At 43.4% G+C, this 25,967-nt stretch overlaps 1 protein-coding gene across 2 annotated transcripts in view; it reads left to right on the top strand.

Annotated features, from left to right (window-relative positions):
- TAF4B (TATA-box binding protein associated factor 4b) overlaps nucleotides 1-25,967 on the top strand; it is a 354,229-nt gene that overhangs the window by 273,131 nt on the left and 55,131 nt on the right. The window contains exons 2-7 of one of the 2 annotated variants that reach the window (XM_083187480.1): nucleotides 6,551-6,696; nucleotides 14,103-14,216; nucleotides 16,556-17,242; nucleotides 19,607-19,729; nucleotides 20,791-20,880; nucleotides 22,314-22,565. In XM_083187480.1, coding sequence (XP_083043606.1) covers nucleotides 6,551-6,696; nucleotides 14,103-14,216; nucleotides 16,556-17,242; nucleotides 19,607-19,729; nucleotides 20,791-20,880; nucleotides 22,314-22,565 — 1,412 coding nt within the window. Of the gene's footprint in view, nucleotides 1-6,550; nucleotides 6,697-14,102; nucleotides 14,217-16,555; nucleotides 17,243-19,580; nucleotides 19,730-20,790; nucleotides 20,881-22,313; nucleotides 22,566-25,967 lie in introns of those variants that run through there. The other variant, XM_083187481.1, reaches the window with a different exon arrangement.

The following is a 25,967-nucleotide window of genomic DNA, read 5'->3' as shown; positions in this document are numbered from 1 at the left end:
TTGCTCAGTGTCTCCTGTTCATCAGCGGCCACAGATGGTCACTGATGAACAGAAGACTCTGCCAGGGGAGCTGCAGAGGGAAACAGCGATTTATCACGGCAGCACAAACAAATCGCTGGCAATATAGTCCCTCAGTGACCATATTGCCAGCGATATTGCACTGTGTGTACCAGTAGTGTTCATTCTAGCACCCGCTATCTTTGAAAACCCATGCAGTTCCTCTTCCCTGCCTGGGGTATCGCTATCTGCTGTGGTGCTTCTAGCACAGTGTGGTCTGTATATCAGCACTGATATGCAAACCAGACCTGTGCTAGAAACACAACAGTAGACAGCGACACCCCAGGCAGGGAAGAGGAACTGCATGGGTTTTTAAAGGTAGCGGGTGCTAGAATGAACACTACTAGCAGGGACGTGTGGTGAGGTAAATGGATGAGGTGTCCCTGGCAATTACCAGAGTGAGATTTGCACACAATATATGAGCCATGGGATACATGCCGACATATACACATGTGCAGCAGTATATACTGCTGGAGATTCGCTGAGTTTTGATAAGAGAGCTGCAGAAAAGGTAACCAGGTGAGGCACTGCCTCACCTGCTATAGACTTTTTACTCCAGAGTTTTGACTATAAAAATTATTAGAATAATACATTTAAGATTTCTTTTGTAGATTCTTTGTATTTTTGACATACTTTATAAACTCAAAATACCGGCGTATACGTTAGTATGACATTAAAGGCTGTGCCTCACCTGCCTCACCCCACCGCATGCCACTTGTGTGTACACAGCTTAAGATATTTCCCAACAATCCTTACTGTGCTGCTTTCAATGCTGCATCTCTAGGCACAAGTCAGGGTTATGTATGAATACAAAATTCTGTGCTCGTGAACATAGCACAAATGTTGTGTACTTCTGCAATAAAATTACATCCAATTATAAATGCCCCCCAAAATCTGCAAATACTTTCTAATTATGACTGTGCTTTAACTATTTTTGTAGTGATCACAGCCACAATGGCAGTTCAAAAGGACACAGTGCTGTTATACTGCTTTCACATTGCAGAAATGGGTAATGACACGGTATTCTTAAATGGGACTTTAAAACGGGTCTGAGCCTTGAGACCTTTCACATTGCAGGTGAAAACCTTTTTAAAAATCATTTAATACCATTCAAACATTCAACCCGTTTAACCCCCAAGGGACACGTTTCAAGCCATAGAAATAGAGCAGTTCAAACTGCCAAAAAAACGGCGTTAAAACGTGTAGGACTCTGCTTTTTAACCGTGTTGAAATACCGGTTAACTTTAACCGGTAAATCAACTCTGGCACTTTCACATTGCAGGCTTAAACGTTTTAAAATGGCAAAAAAACGGCAATATACCGTTTTAAAAGTGCAATGTGAAAGGGGTTTTATTGTATCCTCTGAAGTAGAAACCGTTACAAAATCTATTTACAAACATGACATTTATAGCATCATACACTACAATGAGCAGTTCTTTCCTTTTTCCATTTGGCAGCAGCGTGTAAAATACATGTACGTTGTATTTTACACGCTGCCGCCAAAGTATAGCTTCCATGTACATCAGCGTTTAAAAATATAGTATACATGTATGGCTTGATTATACCCTGCAGTACTCAGGCCCACCTTATACTGTAATACCAGCCCTTTATTTCAATTTCAGGATTTCACACCAGCTCATTATTTAAATGTAAAGTCACTGAAGTGAAAATCTTTCAGTGTGTATGCACAATATCTTTCATGGTCTGCTCAAGGGGAATTTTCTTTCTTATCTTCTAGTGCAGGGCTGGCCAAAAGTTCAATCGCGATCTACCTGTCGATCACGGAGCTCCCGCGGGTAGATCGAGTTCAAGGCACATACAGATGGAGTGGTCTCCATCCAGCGGGTTTCTGGTGGTCGGATCATCAACCGCCAGAAGGGGATGCAAACGCACATGAGATGTGTGCACGTCCCCTTACAACAAAGCTCCTGCTGCTCGATCCCCTCCCGTCGCACGTCCCAGACAGATGGAGCGCCATCTCGCCAGCAGGGGAATTCTGGTGAGCCCTGGCGCTGGCTGAGAGGTGCTCCATCTGTAGCTACTGTTGCCTCTGACAGAACAGACACTTCAGCGGGGATGCAGTGCGCGGGGGCACGTGTGATGTCACAAGTGAGAAGCAACTGGTTGAGCCAGCGGGATTGCTCAGAGCCTCAGTGGCATCATCATGCAGACTCAGGTGGGGTAGGACCTGTAGCGCACAGTGGCAGCAGGTAGCAAGGCTCAGCCGCAGTGGGTCAGGATTATATGATCGCTCAGTGGCAGCAGGGAGGTTTAGCGGTGGCGGGAAGCGGCAGGGATGACATTTAAGTGCGCTGCGTATAAATTTGTCCACAGGCTTTTTTTTATATTTGTTGTGTTCTGCAGTTAAAGGGGAGGGACTCTCTTTAAAAAATTTAAGTTTTTAGTCTCCTCCTCCAGGCCCAGTGCGACATAAAGCAGTGATGCCGCTGCTGCAGACTACCGAGCTTGCAAGGGTATTGGAAGGTGGCGGAGGAGGGCTGCCACGGGAGGAACACACTGCTTCTACAAAGGCTACTTTCCCTTCATTGGAAGGACCTTCTGACATCAGGCCCAGGTTAGGTTTGGGGTGGAGCTAAAGGCAGTGTGTCACACTTGCTACAGAACAGTGCAGCGTGTTGGGATTCCATCCCGCACCATGCTGCTGCCGGGGGAAAGCAGTGCAGAGTAATTCCAAAGAGATACACTCTGGAAGGCAGATGGTAAGATGGGTCTATCCTACATCTGCACCCCTCTCAGGGTAATGCACCCCCCCTCTCTATACACCAGAACCCTGGGCAGGATAATTACCCAATTTGAGCTCATTCCATGTGGCACAATGTGAATTTGAGCTCATTCCATGTGGCACAATGTGAAATTCACAATGTGAATTTGAGCTCCTTCCGTGTGGCATAATTAATAAGGTGTATTGCACTGGGAAGGGCATATTTTGTACAGGTAGAGACACCAGTAGATCACCAGTAAGTACCGTATATACTCGAGTATAAGTCGACCCGAATATAAGCCGAGGCACCTGATTTTACAACAAAAAAATGGGAAAACGTATTGACTCAAGTGGGACCCGCACTCGAGTATAAGCCGAGGGGGGCTTTTTCAGCATAAAAAATGTTCTGAAAAAGTAGGCTTATACTCGAGTATATATGGTAAGTGTACCAAAAGTACATCCCAGGTTACAAAAGTCCGGCCACCTCTGTTCTAGTGTGTATGGGCCTAAAGAGTGATTCAACAATTTGCCCTTACCTCCCTATAACAGTGCTGTAGTGGACTGTGTATTGTACTTAGCAGTGAGCTCCTATGCTCACATATTTTCAGGATTTCTGCAGCTCTGATTGGATGCATTAGCTACATTTCAGTGTCAATGTCGACTGTGTCAAAATTCGGGACCAAATAAAAGTGAAAAACCCCATATCGCCCTTCCCCATGTCGACCTTGTGGTGCCAACCTAATGCTTGTCTGTCCAATGATCCCATTGCATGGAGATGTTTCACAAGAATGAATGCTAGCAAATGAGTAAGCCTTGGGTGGAGGATGTAAAAAAAAAGGTGTATCAAACGTTCATACAAGAAGTGGAGAAATTGCCTATAGTAAGCAATCTGCTCCTACTTGTCATTTGCTGTAGCACAGTCTATGAAATGATAGAAAGTGGTTGTTAAGGGCAAATTCTCCACGTTTCCTCTTCCTCTTTAAAAGATTTGCGGGATCTACCCCACAGTATGATCTGAGCCATGTTACTAATTGCTGGGGGCTGGAAGGGTAGTGGGTAACTGGTTACCGACTCGTGTGGGGGGCGCAATGGATAGGAAGTGCTTCGTCAAGCTGCAGTGTGGATTGGGGTTAGTAAGCCTCCTTCTGGGTACAAGAAAAAACACAAGGGGGTACACTGCGCTAACAATAAAATTGATGGATATGTGTGCCAATGGAGTGGAAATGTAGCAAATTTTTAATTATAAAAACATGAAGTATTGCATGACATGGTAAAAAGTAAAAAATAAAATTGCGGGGGAGCTGCTTGCAACACAGCCTCGATTTTGACCTCTGATTTGTCCGATCTCTCCTCGTTGATTACATGTTCACATTACGATATTGATTCTTTGAAAAATTCACATATATTTATTTACTTATTGTAGTGAAAAGCTTTAGCTAAATACTCTAGTAACTCACTATCACTTCTGCCAGTGACAATATCATCTAGGTAGCACTGTATATAGTATCTAGCCCATTGCTTAAATACAATTGGAGTTAATAAGATAGCCCCAGCTATACCTATTAGCAACGGTAAAGTGTAAAAAATCAGATTGCAACATGTCCAAAAGCTCAGGGGTATTGAGAATATACTGTACACATTGTTCAAGGGGTATAGAGGATAATTGTGGGTTGAGACTAAGTGGGTGAAGTACTGTTTTTTTTTTTTTTTTGGTGTTACCTGTGTATGTGTTGATTGTGTTAAACGTTAAATGCTTATGTAGGTTAAAAGTGTAGTGTGAAGGTAGGGTAGAGAAATTCAGAGAGATGACATTGGCTGTTGAGGATAAGGCTGGACAATAATAGATTTTGGAAGGACAATGATCCCCTTTGTGCTCACCACCATCTGAGGTGTACAGGTAGTACCACTATAAGGGGATTCTCTTGGGATCAAAGCAGCTAATAGAGTCTGGTAAAGCTGGTGCTGCTCGGGATAACCCAAGCTGTGTGCGGAGAAGAACCACTGTTCCCTGCTCATGGCCCTCTGCAGTGACATGGTATGATACAATTGGCTGACCTGTGCAGTCTGATCAGAAGGGAGCGTTCTGCTTCCAGCTGTGCAGCTAAGGGGCAGAGCACCTGCTGATTGTGACCGGGACACCCAGAAATTATAGTGTTGGTAGGGGAAGTGTACTGGTGTAGCTGTCTCTGTGCCAAACATTATTTCCTTTCTAAAAACAGGCCTGTGAATAGTGTTTGCTTTCTTAGGGCAGTATTCAATGAGGAAAATTCGCCGTGTTTTATGGCGAATTTCTGCTTTTTTCGCGAACAACCCTATTCAACGTGCACTTTTCGCCGTCTTTCTAAGTGATTTTCGCCGTGTCTCTCCGTGTAGCAATTCTCCATCTTTTCATGGAGAAGTGGAATGTGAACTTTTAAAATAAAAGTTTTTTTGTTTTAATTTTGGTGTAAAAAAATCAGGATTTTTTTTCTGTGAAAGGGCATGCTATTTTTATTCATGTGCTTATAGCACATGAATATATATATTTAATTATTTTTTTTTTTTACACATAACAGCCAGCAGGGGGCCAGAGCCGAGAGCCACTCATTAGATATTCATATATTCACTGCACCCGATCATTACATATGCACGATTGGGAGCAGTGACTATACCCGGTCCCCTGCTGGCTTGGGGGGGAGGGGGGGCAGCTTGTGCTGCCTGGGTCCCGGGGAGCCCTCCTCCCCTCCACATACGTTCTGGGGCAGGCAGGGAGACTTCAATCTCCCTGCCTGCCACCGTCCCACGGCTACCTGCCGCAGATGATCGTCCGCTGCAGGGGTTAAGATTCGCAGCGAGGGGCAATGAGCCCCTGCAACGTTGAATACTGGGAGAGCGAGTGGCAGCCAGCCCTCCGGAACACAGCGAGTGTGCAGCGAATCCTAAACCGGATTCGCTGCACACCGCAATTTTTAGATTGAATACTGACCTTAAAGTAGTCTGCAACTGATTGTTGGGACTGAAGAAGAGCCATTGTGAATAGACACAGCAAAGTTGGCAATAGAAGAAAAGCAATGCAAGTGTCATTGCTAGTTTGCTTTCAATTAAGGTATTTTCAAATGGGGGGGGGGGGGGGGGAGAGACATTAAAATTGCAAAAATTGGCATGTGTACATGGTTTCATGGTTTCCTTCAGTCACTGCCTGGCACAAATGGACATTTCAAGTATGAAAGTTAAGCTAAGGGGAGGCAGAAATGTTAGGGCTTCATATGTGGCGAGGGACCGCAAACATAGGGGAGTTGCTAGCTGTAGGAGAAAGGTAAAACACTGAATAGTAGGGACATTGCTGTTTGTGGTATTGATGTGGAAGAGAGACAATCACTAATAGAAACAACGTAGTGATAGAATTGTGGGGTAAATGTATAAAGCTCGGAGAAGTGGTATCTATCCCCATAAAGAACGTTATGTGCAAGGTGATCTCCAGCCAATCAGCTCCTAACTGTTCATTTACATATTGGAGCTCATTGGCTGTTGCATGATCACCTTCCACCTAACATTCTTTATGGGGGATAAATACCACTTCTCCAAGCTTCATACTTTTACCCCAGTGTTCATTCTAGCACCCTGCATCTTTCAAAACCTGTGTAGTTCCACTTCCCTGTCTGTGGTGTCTCCCTCTGCTGTGGTGCTTCTAGCACTGATCTGGCTCTCTTATCTGTGCTGACATACAGACCCATTTGACATATAGGCAAAAAATTAAGAATTTAATTTGTTAATTTGCTTTTTTCCCTGCAGGCACTGTTCTTATTAGAAGTAGCAATGGACAACTCATGCTGGTCTCTCAACAGGCTTTGGCACGAGCCCAAGCACAAGTACAGAATTCAAGTACGAGGCCCCCGATCTCCTCCAGTGCTCCCACTGTTCAGATCTGCTCTATACAGGTACTAGTGCAGAAGGATTTGTTTTGACTCATCCACTCATGTTCCAAGCACTAAAAAATTGTGTCAATGGAATTTTCATATAGAATAAGAAGGTAAAATAAATGCAGTCTGCCTTTGACATTACACTTATGATTTGTTAACATGGTGAATGTAAGACATTGGTTCCATATAGTATTGCATGTAACGGTACTTGTGAGTTATCCGGGCTGCCGATTTTGTCCTTAAGTTTGGTTAACTTAAGGACACCCGACGCGATGCCCACGATTTAGCTCCAAATCGGGGGCATCGCGTCGGTCGTGGCCGTTATAAGGGGCCGCGACGCGATGCCCCCGATTTCCCATAGACAGTAATGTTAAAAGACACGAAATCGGGGGCATCGCGTCGGTCGTGGCCGTTATAAGGGGCCGCGACGCGATGCCCACGATTTCCCATAGACAGTAATGTTAAAAGACACGATGGACCCGATTTCCCATAGACAGTAATGTTAAAAGACGCGATGGACCCGATTTCCCATAGACAGCAATGTTAAAATAAAATTACAATGTGAAATTGGGCAATATGTTTTTAAAAAAAATGTTTCATGGCCCCCCACCACCGTTAACGCCACCCCCCTATTGACGCCAACCCGAAGCGTGGCGAGCGCAGCGAGCCCGCGAGGGGCGGCGGTACGCATCCTCCGACCTTTTCATGCCCTACTATCCACTAGGGCGTGGAGTGAGAATAGAATAGTGTGGCGAGCGCAGCGAGCCACCGAGCCCGAAGCGTGGCGAGGGGACGCGGACACCTGTGAAGCCCGCAAGGGCACGCGGATACCTGTGAAGGTGTCCGCGTCCCCTCGCGGGGCTCGCTGCGCTCGCCACGCTTCGGGCTCGGTGGCTCGCTGCGCTCGCCACACTATTCTATTCTCACTCCACGCCCTAGTGGATAGTAGGGCATGAAAAGGTCGGAGGACACGTACCGCCGCCCCTCGCGGGCTCGCTGCGCTCGCCACGCTTCGGGTTGGCGTCAATAGCGGGGTGGCGTTAACGGTGGTGGGGGGCCATGAAACATTTTTTTTAAAAACATATTGGCCAATTTCACATTGTAATTTTATTTTAACATTGCTGTCTATGGGAAATCGGGTCCATCGCGTCTTTTAACATTACTGTCTATGGGAAATCGTGTCGGAAATCGGGTCCATCGTGTCTTTTAACATTACTGTCTATGGGAAATCGTGGGCATCGCGTCGCGGCTCCTTATAACGGCCACGACCGACGCGATGCCCACGATTTCGGGCGCGATGAAAAAATCGGCAGCCCGGATAACTCACAAGTACCCATGTAACACTATTGCCCCATGCCATTTTCATAGGATCCTCAAATGACCTTAGTGCTATTAACATGTTCAGATTTGGTTACATTTTAAGTTATCCATTCACACTTTAAACTTCCCTAAATGTGAGCTCACATTAGTTGGTTGAGCAGAAATATTGCTTATAATATTCATATGGCTACTGGTTCTAGTCCAACCCACTCCCGCTTGTGTGTCAAATTTAGAAAATTCCTGCCCCTAAACTGCACATAAAAGGTAATCCTTTTCCGACTCTTTAACCAAAAGTGACCCCTCATAACTCAATAGCATTTAGCAGGGGTTAAGGTGAGGTGGAATGGGGTGGAACGGAGTTCCACCACCTCTAATGGTAAGAGGAACGGAGTTCCACCACTACCACAGCCCCAAACAGTAATTCCAACAGAAAAGCCTGTTCAATCTGCTTCTTATTTTGGCACAGCGTGCCACTAAAGTGAAGAAGAGCCACTAAGAGGTACAGGCTCTGTGCTTGATGAAGACAGGGTGAGAGGTGGCTGGAGGGACTTAGAGGTGGAGAATCTGCTGGATGGACACAGGGCATGGAGCTGCTGAGGGACATGGACAGTGAACGGCTGGCGTGACAGAGACAGATGTGTATAAGCAGCACAACTGTGGACATTATACATATAAGGGGCACTACTGTGTAATTCAATATAAATCAAGGACACTACATGTAATGTGAATATAATTGTGCTACTGTATGTTGTAATTTTAATTGGTGTTACTATTGTATGAACTTACTTACTATTGTGTGAACCTTGTCCATTATCCCTTTATGGGAGGTACAGTAGGGCACAAATTCCCTGGCACTGGTCTAGGCTCTGCCTAATGGGGGGGGGTCAGAGTTAGGAGAAAGGCGTTCCACCACCTCTTCAGGACCACATTAAGCCCTGGCATTTAGTCCGTTTAGAAAGGGGATTTTCAGTATGATCCTACAAAGCAGTCTGTTCAGAGAAAGCAGTTCATTGGTTTGTATTCACAGGCTAAGGGAAGCTTTAGAAATGCAATCCTATTTGAAAAAGTATTCACTAAAATGTTAAACAGGTGGCATGATGCATAATAGCATACATAGCATATAATTGGTTCCATAGCAAAATTTAAGGGGTGGTTTTATGATTATGGCAGAAATGGTGGCCGGGATTGAATACCACCTATAAGCTCATAGGGTGTAACAATACCTTCATAATATTGTAGACTTACCTTGGATAATTATTGCTGATGACATCTTTTGACTAGCAGGGATAGCTGTAGATGCCATCTTGCGTGACTAGGGTGGCCAATCCCAGGATCGGGATCGTCGGGATCCCGGGATTGGGCATTTTTGAATCCCGGGATTGAAAAAATGCCCCGGGATTGGCTTCCCTATGCGTGACATCACAGTAACTGACATTACTACTTGCAGAAGACCAACATCATATACACTGTCATAACTATAATGTTCCGGATCCTGAGTAAAAATGTTGGTACTTGTTTCCTAGCACGGCCACAGCGATTTACATCGGGGTGGTCGTGTCGGAAAAATCGGGTCGATCGCATCGCAGGCGATTTGGTCGCATGCGATGCGATCGACGCGACCGACCCTATTTTTTGATTGAATGAAATGTAAATCGGGTCCCTGGGACCCGATTTTACATTGGATTCAATGTAAAATATTCCCTACCCCCCCCAAATTTAACGGCGTAAACCCCACCCCACGATAGACGCCAACCCGAAGCGTGTCGAGCGCAGCGAGCCCGCGAGGGGCGGCGGTGCGCGTCCTCCGACCTTTTCATTCACCCACTATCCACGTTTGCGTGGAGTTGAGAATAGAATAGTGTGGCGAGAGCAGCGAGCCACCGAGCCCGAAGCGTGGCGAGGGGACGCGTATACCTGTGAAGTTATACGCGTCCCCTCGCGGGGCTCGCTGCGCTCGCCACACTATTCTATTCTCAACTCCACGCCGACGTGGATAGTAGGGGAATGAAAAGGTCGGAGGACACGCACCGCCGCCCCTTGCGGGCTCGCTGCGCTCGCCACGCTTCGGGTTGGCGTCTATCGTGGGGTGACGACGGGGACATCTATAATGTGAAATGGGTCATATTGGCCCATTTCACATTTTCTCACGATTTCAATGTTAAACAATATTTTAACATTGAAGCCTATGGAAAAATCGGGGGCATCGCGTCGGGACCAATGTTAATGGTCCCGACCGACGCGATGCCCCCGATATTTTACCTTTACCGACACGATTTCAATGTTAAAATATTTTTTAACATTGAAGCCTATGGAAAAATCGGGTGCATCGCGTCGGTCGCGTCGGGACCAATGTTAATGGTCCCGACCGACGCGATGCCCCCGATATTGTGTCTTAGCCGGCCAAATGGACCTGATTTCAAAGGAAATCGGGTCCATTGTGTGGATCGTGTACCTTAACTTAAAGGTACACGATCCATAAGATTGTGGCCGTGCTAGGAAACAAGTACCGGTACTCTTTACCTAGAACGGCGCCCGCGATTGAAATCGCGGGCGTCGGGGGTAAAAAATCGCGGGCATCGCGGGTAAATCGCGGGTACATCAAAATCGGGTGCCCGCGATGACCGCGATTTTCCAATAGGGATCAATGTTAAAAACGGTGATTGACCGCGATTTTAATGTTAAATGCCTCAATGCCCGCGATTTGGCCATAGGAATCAATGTTAAATGGGCCACAAAGCCCTAATAGTCACCGTGAACTCTGAAATGGCCCCCACAATTGTTAACGCCACCCCACGATCAACGTCAACCCGAAGCGTGGCGAGCGCAGCGAGCCCGCGAGGGGCGGCGGTACGCGTCCTCCGACCTTTTCATGCCCTACTATCCACGTCGGCGTGGAGTTGAGAACAGAATAGTGTGGCGAGCGTAGCGAGGCGAGCGGACGCGGATACCTTCACAGGTAAACGCGTCCCCTCGCGGGCTTCACAGGTGTCCACTTTTCGCCACGGATACCTGTGAAGCCCGCGAGGTGACGCGTATAACTGTGAAGGTTTCCGCGTCCCCTCGCGGGGCTCGCTGCGCTCGCCACACTATTCTATTCTCAACTCCACGCCGACGTGGATAGTAGGGCATGAAAAGGTCGGAGGACGCGTACCGCCACCCCTCGCGGGCTCGCTGCGCTCGCCACGCTTCGGGTTCACGTTTATCGTGGGGTGGCGTTAACAATTGTGGGGGCCATTTCACAGTTCACGGTGACTATTAGGGCTCTGTGGCCCATTTAACATTGTTTCCTATGTAAAAATCGCGGGTATACACTAAAATCGCGGTCAATCTGATTTTTAACATTGGTCCCTATGGGAAATCGCGGCCATCGCGATGGGCGCCCTTCTAGGTAAAGAGTACCCAAGTACCAAAATGTTTTATTTACATTTCTAATAATAAAAACAATAACTTTATTTATAAAGCGCTCTTTCTCCAAGGCACTTTACACACATCAAAAACAATGCACACAATATAGTGGATTAAAGTATTTCAGCAATAGACCGGTCACACAGACATAAAAATAAAAAATTGAGTGCACGGTAAGCATAATGGAGGATTGGTGTAGGTATTCTGGGTAATAAATACCACAGGTCCTATATTCTACTACCACAAGGCCATCTTGGGCGCACTGCGTAGGATTACCCTTGGTGGAATAGGTTTCCCCTAGAAGAGATGACAAAAAAGGGGTGATTGGAGCAAAATGGTCAGGTTCATGTATTTTTCATCTGACCCACAAGTATAGCAGGTGAGACGGCCATAGGACATCGGATACTTGTGTAGTAGTAAGATCAGCGGAGGAATCATCTGAGACATCCATCTGGGGTGCACATTTGTATTTATTGTCACCAGCCTTCAGGTGGGCTATGTAATAAATATTTTTAGGCCATATAGCACAAAAGCATTTAGTTTTTAGTTCTGTTGGGCAAAGTAAAGAAAATGTTTTCACAATACTTTTGTACAATTTAGAAATGGGCTCAACAGTTAATCAACTTGCATCAATGAGCAGTGAGATACTAAGCATTAGTATGGTTGGCATTTTATCTCTCTCCAATTTCACTCTCCAAGGCTTAAGCCGGTATTCAATCCAGGATTCCGACTGGCAGAACGTTCTGACAGACGGAATCCCGGGCCCTTTTCGTCCAGCTCGACGGGTACTCGACATGCAGAATTTAATGTTCCGCCTGTCGAAAAGGGGGCGTGTCAGCAGAAACAGCCATGGATTGTCGAGAAACGTCCATGAATTCGACAATCCACGACAGTTTCTGACAAAACTGATCCGACTGGTTTAAAAGTCGGATTTGTTTTGTCGAATTCCGCCTTCAATGCTGTCGGAAACGGCAGCATTGAATAGGCGGATGGTGCTATTTCCCATCATGAAATGGCAGCATTGAATAGGCGGATGGTGCTATTTCCCATGTCATGAAATGGCAGCACTGAATAGGCGGATGGTGCTATTTCCCATGTCATGAAATGGCAGCATTGAATAGGCGGATGGTGCTATTTCCCCTGTTGGAAATAGCACCCTATATTGAATACCCCTTATTAATGGACATAATCTAACATATGCACAAGAATGATGTACATGTTTTGCACTTGCAAGGGTTCAGTAATATAAGACAAAATCAATGCAAAAATAAATTGTTTAAAAACTATTATGGTTTATTATTTAACAGTGCTTTGTTTTACAGTATATACGTTTAGAATATCATAGTAAGTTTAGAATATAAGTAAACTAATTAAGGTGCTAGCTAAGACTAGCATGCTATTGGTCCCTTCCGTTGCTTTGCTGAAAGCATGCATCTTTTAATTCATTGCAGATACGGACCATAGGTGTTTATTTTGCTTTACAGTATAGGACACAGAGCATAAACTGCAAGGAGAATTACTAATTTGCTTTAGATCACCTATTTAAAATGGTAAATGTGCATGGAATGTGCATCAAGTTTCATGCACAGTATAGCATCTACTGTAGAATACCAGATGTTAATCCAAATATACTATGACACTGTTCCGCTGCAGTATAGTTGATTTACCTATTCGGTAAACATAAGCAATAATTTAAAACGGGATACGGACATTGGGTCTCCAGCATGTTGGTTGACAGTCATTAGGGCGACACAATTAGGTCGACATGCAGGCAGGTCGACAGGGTCATTAGGTCGACAGTCAAAAGGTCAACAAGGGGTTTTTCACTTTTTTTTTTAGCCAACCTGTGCCGACAGGCGGTATTTCATGCCCTACCATCCACTAGGGCGTGGTGGGAGAATAAAATAGTGTGCCCGAAGCATGGCGAGCGCAGCGCTATGTCTCAGTGTCCATGTCGACTGTGTCGACATTCTTAACAAAAAAAGTGACAGTCCCCATGTCGTCCTTTTGACTGTCGACCTACCCCCATGTCGACCTAATGACCCCATTGACATAGGGTCATGTGTACTTTCCTGCATGTCGACCTAAATGCATGTTGACCTAATGGTGTTGACCTAATGACTGTCAACCAACATGCTGGTGACCTAATGATCCATACCCTTTAAAACAAGGAAAGTACAGTAAATGAGGCTCAGTTGGTTCACCTATAGCCCTCTGAATCAGGGTTGTCATTGGAGATCCTGACTCAGAAAATAACAAGCTAACAGCCAGCAGTAGAATACCTTGTGAATGGAACGTTTTGCACAGCAATCCTGTGTTGCCTCTAGTTTGCTTTGTGCTGATCCTGTCCCTGTGGAGTGCAGTGCAATCCGAAACTTTATTTCAAACACAGATTACGGCACCCTTGATGAACCTATACCCACATTTGGTGACCATTACAATTTAGAGCAGGCTTGTCCAATCTGCGGCCCTCCAGCTGTTGTGAAACTACAAGTCCCATCATGCCTTGCCACAGTTCTGCTATTAGGTAATGCTAAAACTATGGCAAGGCATGCTGGAATCTGTAGTTTCACAACAGCTGGAGGGCCGCAGGTTGGATATGCCTGATTTAGAGCATCATTTTGGGAAATCATGGGGTTCGAATTGGTACACCTTAATACCTTTTTAGTTTGTTTAATTCTGTCTTGATTTTGTTTTAGACTACAGGAAACCAACTGGTGGCCAACAGCACTGTGAAAACTGCACCTATGTCCTCACATTTAACCCCTGTTTCCCAAACTCTCACCTTTCAAAGAAGCACTTCTGTAAAGCAAGTATGTATAATATATCATTATATGTAAAAACCAGGTTCAATCCCTCTCTCGTAAAAAAAATTTTTTTCTTAACATGGATGTACACTACATCAGTGATTTCCAATCTCTTTCCTCAGTGACCATGTTTTCTAGGTCTCCTCACAGATTCCCGAAAATAAAAATTAGGTTCACCCTTGAAACATTTAAAATGTGTCAGTAAGTATTGAGTATACCTAGGTGACATGGAAAACGTCCTTTGTTGTGGGTCCTTCAGGACTGCTTTATTCCATACGCCCAGTCTGTTGGAGGATCTGGAAAGGGATTCGGTGGTGACTTGAATGTCTCTCCCTTAAACGATTTTGTCTACATTCATATAGACCAGGATGGGGAACCTTTGGCCATTCAGTTGTGGTTAAACTACACATCCCAGCATGTCTTGCCACAGTTTTAACATGACCTAATAGCAAAACTGTAGCAGAGCATACTGGGATATGTAGTTCAACCGCAGCTGGAGGGCCAAAGGTTCTCCATGCCTGATGTAGACCATCCAATTTGGTACAAGTCAAAAATCATTCACCACTTGGGGACTGTTTATTTTGTTCATTGCAATATTACAGTATACAGTATATATTTTTTCTTTCCTTTGAGTGTCACACCATGGGAGAAATTTCTGAGGGAAGGAAAAGACTGTCTAGTAACAAGCGTCCAGAGATTCAGTGGTTATTCATTGTATGGTATTGTATGTGATGAAGTGGTGTTTCATTTAACCACAGAATCTGTAAGGCAGCTTTAGCGCATGGTATACGATTTACTTCCTTGTACATTTGCTTCAGGACTGTGTTTGGGAACAGCTGGTCTCTATGATAAAACAGTACGTTCTACAGATGTGTCCACAAATACCTATCCTCAAACCATAACAAATAGACTCATTTGGCACACCATGAAAAAATGCAGCTTGGCCCACTATCTGCTGTAGATCCACGCCTCTCAGCAATCAACGCCACCGTTTTTATCAGGCCCTAATAGCAAAACTGTAGCAGGGCATGCTGCATTGTGTAGTTCCACAGTAGCTGGATCTCCGAATGTTGAATATCCTTGCTAGTCCTCACTAGTGATTTGCAGACACTAATCTGTGAAAAAATGCAACTGGGGGCTGGCATTTATTTATTTATTTATTTAACAGTTTCTTCTATAGCGCACACACATTCCGCAGCGCTTTACAGAGAAAACAAAAGACCAGCGCTAAATATTTCTGGTAACAATAACTTACAATGTTAACAATGAATACTGAGTAATATATTGAGGTATTCCCAAAAATGCTGCTGTCTTGTTTAAGGCCGGTCAATGCCCTAAATTTGGAGAAAAACTAGGAAAAAGACAAAACTGTGCAGGGTTGGAGTACTACTAAAACAATAGGGATTTATTACCAAAAAATAAGACAATTCCATAATAGGCTATACAGCTAATAGGTGGCCACACTATTCTAAAAACATAAACCGAAAAAAAATACAAGTATTAAAATAACAATTAAATCATGTATATTAACATACGTGGTTGGGTAAAGAACCCTTCAAGCAGGTAATTAGTAGCGTCTGTATGTGACAGTTGGTGCTGACAGAATAACCTGTGGTTTAGTGGCTTATATTAACTGATTAGTTGATTTTAGTTACCAGAAAAGAGTTTTTTTTTATACTTGTATTTTATTGTTTCGGTTTATGTTTTTAGAATAGTGTGGCCACCTATTGGCTGTCTAGCTTATATACAGAGAATATTTAAACATTCACATCAGTCCCTGCCCCGGTGGAGTTTACAATCTATATTCTCTACCACATTTTCACACACACACACACACACACACACACACACACACATTCTAGGGTTAATTTTTTGGGAGCCAATTAACCTACCAGTATATTTTTGGATTGTGGGAGGAAACCAGAGAACCGAAGAAAACCCACGCAAGCACAGGATAATATACAAACTCCACACAGTTAGGGCCATGGTGGGATTTGGACCTATGACTTCAGTGCTGTGAGGCAGTAATGCTAACCATTACACCATCCGTACTGCCCCAATTTAAATTTACAACATTTAATATAACATTAAAATTTACACTGCCACAAAAAACAGAAGAGTGCAAATACAAAGTCCCCAGTGCACTACAAATCTGATAGTATGCAGTTGCAGTACGGAATAATGAAGCTGACTATCCGTGCCTCAGTTATTGCCCTGTAATGCCAAGTTGCTAGCACGATAATGCACATAAGCACTTGGAGTATGAGGACACATCTGTCTGTACTCATAGGTTTTATGTTTAATGTCTGCCTCTTGAATTTTGTAACATCTTTTCTGTTTTACAGCCTACAAGTACACCAAACAGTATTGTGAAAGCTTCCTCTGTCTTGCCATCCATTGCAAATACTACCGTCCCGATGCCTACAGTAGTCAGAATTTGCCCCACTCCACAAACCGCAGCAACCAGCCAAGGAACTGCTACAGTTATAATCAGGGCTTCCGTTGCTCAAGCCCCAGCAGTAACTGCGCCGGTGGCCACCATAGCTCCTACTACTTCTATGGGAATCACAGCGACATCTGCAGTCGGCTCTGGTACCTCCCCCGCCACAGTCTTGCCTGTTGGTGCTTCTAAACCAGCGATTATTCCTATAACAATAAATACTTGCACTTCACTTGTGGCTCCAGCACCAACTGCATCTCATTCGCAAGCATCAGCAATTACCTGTACTCTACCCACGTCTGCTAGACCCACCAATCTAAATGTTGTCAAGACCTTCCTTCCAACAAATGTGTTGCCAGTCGTTACATGTGCCTCTACTATCAAGTTAACAACTAGTAACATTTGCATCACTACTACAGCACCTGGAGTATCTAGTCCTATTATTGTATCCAGTATAAAGCCAGCTGCTCCAATGACTACCTCTCTATTGGCTGAAAATAATAGACAAGCAAACGTTCCATCTGTATCCCCCAGTGTGATTCCATGCAAAACCGTGCCTCCGAATAAACCACAGAGCTTTCGCTCTCCCACAGTAAGTCTAAATGTCCTCCTCTATGCCTCTTCGACAGACCCTCTTTGGGTTTAAATCGTTTACCGTATTTATAATGTGTGGTGTACATTCTAGCACCCTGTACCTGTCATGCCCCATGCAGTTCCTCTTTCCTGCCTGGGGTGTTGCTCTCTGCTCTTGTGCTACTATCACACTCTGGTCTGTATCTCAGTCCTGAGATACATACTTGAGTGGGCTTGAACCACTAGAGCTGTACTCTAGGTGTCAGTGTTTTATTGTCTTACATGATAACTTTGCAATCTCAATGCCAATAAATGCAGCTTGTATTGTACAATTTAGTATTTATTTTATAGGAGGAAAACATTGATTTTGATTCATTCACATGCAATAGATTACTAGTCACTGTCTCTAGTATTTGCTGGGTTGGGTCCAGTTAGAAACTTTGCACAATGGTATTCCTGGTCTTGGCGTTACTATTTAGCACAAACTTGGTATTTGTTATACTTTGTATCCAGCGGCGTAGCTAATGGGGGGGCTGTCCGTCTGGCCGCCCCCCCGTGCCCCCTCCCCCCATTGCCGCATGCTTACCTGTCCGCGCGTCCTGGCTCCCCTCCTGGCTTCAATAAATTCTATGCAGACGGACCACGATAAAATGGCCGCCCCCATACTGCAGACAGTTTCATAGAACAGTCTGCTTTATGGGGCGGCCATTTTATCGTGGTCCGTCTCCATAGTATTGATTGAAGCCAGGAGGGGAGCCGGGACGCGCGGACAGGTAAGCATGCGGGGGGTGGGGGGATTACTATAGCACCGCAGCCCCCACCCGGCACATCATATGCACAGCGCCCCGCCGCGACCGCTGGGGCTGCGGTGCTATAGTTACGCCACTGTTTGTATCATGTTTTGGGGTAAATTTACTAAGATGGGCGGTCTATTGAAACAACCAATCAGATTTCGACTTATTTATTTCACACCTTCTAGAAGATAATAGATATAATCTGATTGGTTTCTGTGGGCAACATCCCATCTTCAATAGAACACCCATTTTAGTAACTCTACCCCTTTGTGTTAGCCAAGGAATCTCCAGCCGTTTAAGAGAATTTACACAAAGGCCCTTATTCAGATCTGATCGCAGTACAATTTGTTCTCAAAATGGGCAAAACCATGTGCACTGCAGGTGGGGCAGATGTAACATGTGCAGAGAGAGTTCAATTAGGGTGGGGTGTGTTGAAATTGAAATCAAAATTGCAGTGTAAAAATAATGCAGCCAGTATTTACCCTGCACAGAAACAAAATAACTCACACAAATCTAACTCTCTATACATGTTGCATCTGCCCCACCTGCAGTGCACATGGTTTTGCCCATTTTGAGAATAAATTTGTACTGCGATCGGATCTGAATAAGGGACAAAATGCTTTCTTTTATATGTACAGTACTTTGTATGACCTGGCATTACCTGCTTGTTGTAATTTACAGGAAAGCCTGATAAATCACAGTAATTAAGCAGCAATATTTTATCATTAATCTTCCATAACATCATGCCTTGAATCAAGAGAAATCAATTTGTCACATTTGGCCATATGGTAGTGTATGGGGGTTATCTATGCTGTTTTGGGTGTATTTCAGTAAATCACCTGGATTTTATGGACATTACTGTAAATCCTCACATAATTTTAAATCTACAGGTTTTCTGCAATTGATTAATCATAAAAAGTGATAAAATACTAAAACATTTTATGTTTCAGCTAAGCAAAAGAATAGGTGTAACATATATTTTACTCATTGCATAGTCTAATCTTAATGAAGCGGTTCTCCACTGACATCAGAAAATAACGCATTAAGGAAATTTCAAAGATTGTGGGAATGAAACCCATTGGGTTTGAATAACCCCAGAGTCAATAGTGTTTTTGTAATCAGCAGCATTTGCAATGCAGCAGTGATTTTCTGGAAGCTCTTGTTTAGTTTACCGTTGCATGTTAAATTCCATTGCGGTTGCATGAGGAACAGACACTGCATGTTAATGGTAATAGTATTTTCCTAAAGCTAGGTGGTGAACCACCTTTTTTGTTTTTTCATGTAAAACTATTTTTTTCATATGCCCTTTGTGATTCCATCAGTAGGTCATATTTTCCAACAACAACTGGTAACTTTATGCAGTACAGTAGTCAATCCAGTACTTTTCCAGTTTCAACTGCTGTACTGCATATTACGGGGGGAATTCAATTAACCAAGGAAACCTAATCGGTCCCAATTTATTGTGGCTAATTGAATCCCCCTAAATCTAAATAATCACTATGAACTCACTTGTATTTGTGACTACTACACTTTACTTACCCAGCTGCTGTTGGAACCCTCCAGCTTTCCTTCTCTTGTCATTTAACTAGGAAGTCGTGGACAATGTGAAGAAATGCAAGAACTTTCTAGCAACATTAATAAAACTGGCATCCAGTGGACCTCGGTCACCAACCATGGGTCAAAATGTGAAAAACCTGGTGAAGAACTTGCTTGTAAGACAATGTATTGTTTTAGTAATTGCATTTCATGCTTTTCTTCCTTGTTCCAGTTACCATACTAAGTAACATGCAATTAGAATTTAAAGTAGGCTGTTTTACAGCAGTAAGCACACAAATTAATGTGATAATCTAAAAAAAATAATAATACCGGTATATATTTTAATACATTAAAGCCATTTCTTTGGTTTGTTTTTGCAGACTGTTATTCACCATGTACTGTAGGCGAATATGTACTAAGCCATTGACGGCTAACCTTGACACTCCAGCTGTTGTTGAACTACACATCCCAACATGCCCTGCTACAGTTTTACTATTTGGCCATGCAAAAACTGATGAATATAATGCTGGGATGTGTAGTTCAACAACAGCTGGAGTGTCAAGGTTAGTCATCAATGTACTAAGCCTTGGAGAGATAAAGGGGAGGAGACTAAAGTACCAACAGCCTGTAACATGGCAGTTAGAAGCTTATTGGCTGGTACTTTGTCTCCACTTTATCCAAGGATTATTAAATAGACCCCCCGGATTGACCGTTTTATTTTACTACTGTCACATGGAACGTTATTTAGTGAGCAGAGAAACTATGAAACTCCCTTCTGATCTCTGTTTTCACTGTAACACCCTACTCTGTTACCCCCCTGAACAATCACCTCATGCTGAGAGCTGCAAAAACTGGCAGCCATACTTATTTGCCTTCCAAATAGGTATTGAAAATTAGGCAGTGATTTTAATGGGGGTTTATATGAAAAATTGACTTCAAGTTTTAATGGCACCTATTACACCACCTGCTAGTAATGGAGCCAGGATAAGAAATACCCTAAAATCCCTCCTAGATATGTAGTCACTCTCATCTTTTAGCTGGCACGACTAGTTTAGCCTCAAATGGCTTCTGCACTTGCATAGGTACATATGCCCATAGAGATCGCTGGGTGTGAATAGTCTCCACCAGGCATTAGGCTGTGATGCATACGCATTGCGGCAAAGCTGAACGCTGCTACATCTGTACCTTGCCTCAAGTTTGGCAGTGTATAACCTTCTATATTCCTGTCAAATTCAAGGATTCAAAACTTGAACCAGAAGAATTTACTACAAAACTGTATAAAGAACTGAAGTCATCGCCACAGCCATATCTGGTGCCGTTTTTGAAGGTAAATCTATGTGTTGGAGTTTTCAATCCAGAAAGTTGAATCTGTTAAAACAAAAAAATAAAGGTCTAAGCAGTGGTACAGTTTGAGTATCCCTTATCCAAATATCTGTTATCCAAATTATTCCGAAAACAATGGTTTGCCAAAATGTAGTTTTTTCCCCTGAATACCTTCTAGATACAGCTGTAACTAACACTCCTGGGGACATGATATGTAACTGGCACTAAATATGTGCAAGAAAATGATTGCTTAGCATTCAAATTCAGTCCCTGCGATAGTACACAAACTTTATTTAAATATATTTGTGTGTATGTCATGTGTTTGATACAACATAAATGCCAGATACCTCAAGATACATCATTTTGGGATAAGGGATACCTGTATCTGCAGTTGAGACAAGAAATGGATCCGACAAGCCCTATTCAATAAACGGTGAAATCCAACTGTTGGATTTGGCCGTTCCTGTGTATCCTCCTCCTCCTGCTGCTGCTGCTTTCAGCAGCTCTCAATGGGGCAGATGTATTAAGCTTTAACAAGAGATAAATCCAAGGGTGATAAGGAGAGATAATCACCTGCTAACTGCCATGTTACAGGCTGTGTTTGAAAAATGTCAGTAAGGAGCTGATTGGCTGGACGTTTATCTCTCCTTATCACCCTTGCATTTATCTCTTGTTAAGGCTTAATACATCTGCCCCCATGTGTGAAATCACTGGGAGCTGCTGGAGGGTGCCGCACTTGCTGCCTGCTGGCCGGGGAGCTTATCCGGAAAGAGGAGCCTGGCCGGGGTGACGCCCGTCAGTGCCAGGACCATATGAGCAGCTGCCGCGAGCAGCAGGAGGACAGCACCAGAAGGACGACACCGGCTAAGCTGCTGCTGCTCACCTGGCGCTGTCCTCCCCGCCTCATCTCAATCTGACTTTTTTAAAGTCGGATGGAGATTGTCAGAAACGGTCCAAAACATGTACAATTTGGCCCCGTTTCTGACAAAAGCACGTGGATTGGCGGCTATTCCGCCAATCCATGTGGTCAAAGTCATTGAATAGGATTCGACTAAAAGTCTGAAACTGACGTTTTCTGACAAATAGCAGTTTCCGACTCTAATTGAATATACCCCTAAGACACATTTCTGCCAAATCAGGATGCATGGCATTTTGAGGCTAGATGTACAGTATGAGGACACCTCTGCATGGCTCCTTCTTAAAACTACTGACTTTTAATATGAAGTGCACTTGAAAAGTCTTATTAATCATGTTTGTGGTAAGGTGTATCTGGGAAAAAAGGAATGTTTAGAACTATATGGAAGTTTAGTCTGGAAATATTTCGTTTAGAAAATATGGTACCACATACATGTATAACATGTATCAAGTAAGAACTTTGATGCAAAATATTCATGTAATGGGATAGTAAATCTATGAATTCTTCTTTCCTCTGCACAGAAGAGTCTGCCTTCACTGCGCCGACTGATGCCAAATTCCCAGGATTTTATCTTCCAGTGCGGTCACCAGAACCCTCCGCCAGCTACAACTGCCACAAGCTCGCTCTCTTTTGTGAAGATCACGCCAACCACTTCCATACAGACAGCAAACACCACTGGTTCTATGCCACTTGGCAGTGTCAAAATCCAACAAATTAGCCCTGCTCTTTCCCAGTCACTCAACACATTGAACACTGTGAGCATGAAACAAGTGGTAAGATCATTCTAGTATATCATTAGTGTTTGTGTAAAATCTAGACTTTAATACTATACAAGTTTGCAACAGTTGGGGACCATCTTGTTTCTATACACATGACTTAAAATCCCTGTTTTAAAGAAAAAAAAAATCATTTTATTGAGAGCACCTGGGACACACACCTGAATAAGTAATTAGGCACTTAGCAGTTAATTTTTGAAAATTTGCAACTGAATTATACTCCTTTCACATCACGACTAATTACCAGGTTTCTTGCCGGCACGACCCAGCGATTAGTGCGATGATTAGTGCGATGTGAAAGGGGTTACCGGGTCCCACAAACGGGTAGCAATAAGAAATCATGGCAATAAGAACCGGTAAAAAAAGCAGAGTTCTTTCCGGTTCGTTGCCATGGTGCTGTGCAGTGTGAATGGGTTAAACGGGTCAGGCAACCTGTTTCCCATTCACACTATGGAGGAGGCAGCGCTTGGAGCAGTGCAAGGTCTAAGCGCTGCCTCCTCACCTGCCCCCGATGACACGCCGACTCCCTGCCACGCCCCTGGATGAAATCAGCGAACAGGCAATAATGCCATTTCGCTGAGGGGTTGTGAACATTCCAAAATGCAGGGTCGCGCCGGGACCCTGCATTTTGCGATGTGAAAGCAGTATTACTGTATACGAATCATGGAAGCGCACAAATCTGTGATAAGATACTTTTTGTGGTTATTTGTTTTGCAAAAAGTGCTGAGCTTGGTAAATTGAATTCCTTTTTATATTTTTTTTATGTTTGTGAATAGCTTGACTGATTTAAACACATTCTTTCTCTTCTACTTATGGCTGTCCTAGAAACAAAAAAACTGCTTTTTCTAAACTTCATCAAATGATAGTATAAAAAATGTTCTCAAAGCGCTATAATATATATTTTAAAGCTTAATGTGGTCACAATGGAACTTTTAAGTATGTTTTCTGAAAATAGCAGTCAAAAACCTGTGAAAATCATTTATTTGTTTTCAGACAAAATTTGGCCTGTAATTTTTCATTTAAGTAAAAAAAAAAAAATATCAAAAAGTTTGATTAACAAACAAAAATCTGACCCACAAGTTGGGAAACCTATAATTGACATTTCTCTCATTTAACTAAACTCAGTAATCTACTGCAGGGGGGGGGGGGGGGGAATCCTTTGCTACGTTTGTACAGCATAAACAGTGTTAAGGCGAAGAAACATCCCCTCGTGCATTGAGAACTATATCACAGATACAGATTAAAGGGTAAACATGAATAACTTCATAAGTTGCAGCCAATTGACCATCAGGGTAGGATCGATGTGGTTTAAATCAGATGTGAGGGCGTACACACGGTTCAATGTAGTTTACTTTCCAATTTGATTTTGCTCATAACAGCAAAATCAAACACATTTGATTCTAATGCGCGGCCCCGTGGAATTGAAATTTAATATACAGATCTGTACTATAAAGTCTAAATGAAATGTGTACACTGCGCCCTGCGCTTCGATCCCGATTAGATCAGAATTGACTAGAAAGTAAATTGAACCAGGTGTATGGGGCTTAACTTCTGACCAAATCACAAAATTAGAAGTAATCCAGTGTCCTTATCGCCATAAGTTCCAACCCTCTGTAGTTTGTGAAAGTTTTGACTGATACATTTAAAAAGGCAATAGGCAATAGGAATGCGTACTAAACAAGCCTGGTATAGCATTGATTCTTATTGCCATTTTATAATTATTGGCTTTGAAAATCAGCGGCATGGAAAATCTATCCTTTCTCCACCATGGTTATTCTCTACAATGATTTAAATATAACTAATTTTCTTTTGTTACAATAGGCTATGTATGTCCTGAAACATCCAAGGTTTTACTAAGTTTGTGTGCATGCAGAAGATCTGTTATCTGTAAACTCATTATCCACAAAGCAATGGAAGCCTGAAAGGACAACACTGGGTACTTATGTAATATCTGGGCTCCCGTTTTTCTTATGAGACCGCGGGCTTCGGGCACGGTGGCTCGCTGCGCACGCCACACTATACAAAATCAACTCCATGCGTAGTTGGATAGTAGGGGTATGAAAAAATGGGGTGCATTTAACATGGGAGCCCAGATAATACATAAGTACCCAACACTTATCTAAAATAATAATAATTCCTGTTGCTAAGGGATTATCATGCATAAGACCTCAAACAGTAAATGTCCTGTTATGGTCACTGAGAAGAGCACTGCTAAACAATGTCATAATGATGTCAGGTTATTTTTAGTTGATATGCTGTATGTCTACATATGTATGCTGACCAAGCTATAGAAATGCTCATTACTTAAGGGACAAAGTTCGCGTTCGTTCGCACAGGGCCAATGTTTGTTGCTTGTGCATGCACATATCTACGCATGTGCATGCACTGGGTGCATGCGGCCACGGCGAATAAACTGTTCTCTGGGTGCACGCACTTATCCTTGCGGCCTGTCCTCCTTATGGCCGGTACCATCACTGGATGTCAGCTGTTCGCCCACTTCCCTCAGACTGTGCACACAGATCTAAGGTTGCTCAGAGCAACCTTAGATCTACGTGCATATTCCAAATCATTTGATGGTCACCGACCATTGAATGATGTGGGTGTTCCCCCACAGGCTGTAAATGGATGTTTATGTAAAATATCCATTCGCATCCAGTACGAAAGTACACGTTGCGCAAATGGTGGGCCGGCGTACCTTCATACATGGGGGAGAAGTGGTATTAACCCAGATAACGGCAGTGTTACCGCTTCTCCCCCATAGTACCAGGTAATACATCTACCCAGTGGTGGATCTTGTGGGTGGTGGGCCCAGGTGCAGAGGATGACAGGAAAAAACATTGGGTGATGCACCACCCATGGTAGTTCCGCTCCTGCATCTACCCCTGTATTTTTTGTGAAAAATACAGTGAGAATTGTGTGAAGTTTCACAGCGACAGCTCTGTCCCTGCTTGAGGATCGTGATACATTCCTGTGATATTTCCTAATTTCGCAGTGCAAATTTAGTTGAAAACAACATTGGAATTGTGGACCATAGCAAATAGGGGTTTAACATTTTTAATGGTCTTCATTGTGGAGTTATGGGTATATACATTAAAATAAATGACTTTGTGTATTGTTTTTTATTGGTACTTTACACCACTATGATTCATTTTATATGGTCATTTTCTTTTATTTAGTGCTGCACATTGCAAGTATAATTATGTTTCGGTAATACTCACAGAGCCCACTGATATTAAAAAGGACATTCACATAACATTTGATTTCTGTGATCTAATTTCATATGAAACAAAACTGCATAGAAAATCTCGCCAATTTTATTTCATGACATTTGAGTAAACTGCATTAATGATGAATTGTGAAAAACCTACATGACTTGCGGTCTGATAGGCCTGCGTGTCT

Source organism: Crinia signifera, chromosome 5 (genome assembly GCF_055691185.1).
Source record: "Crinia signifera chromosome 5, ASM5569118v1, whole genome shotgun sequence".
NCBI lineage: Eukaryota > Metazoa > Chordata > Amphibia > Anura > Myobatrachidae > Crinia > Crinia signifera.
The sequence above is the reverse complement of the archived record's forward strand: the minus strand, read 5'-3'. Positions and strand labels throughout refer to the sequence as shown.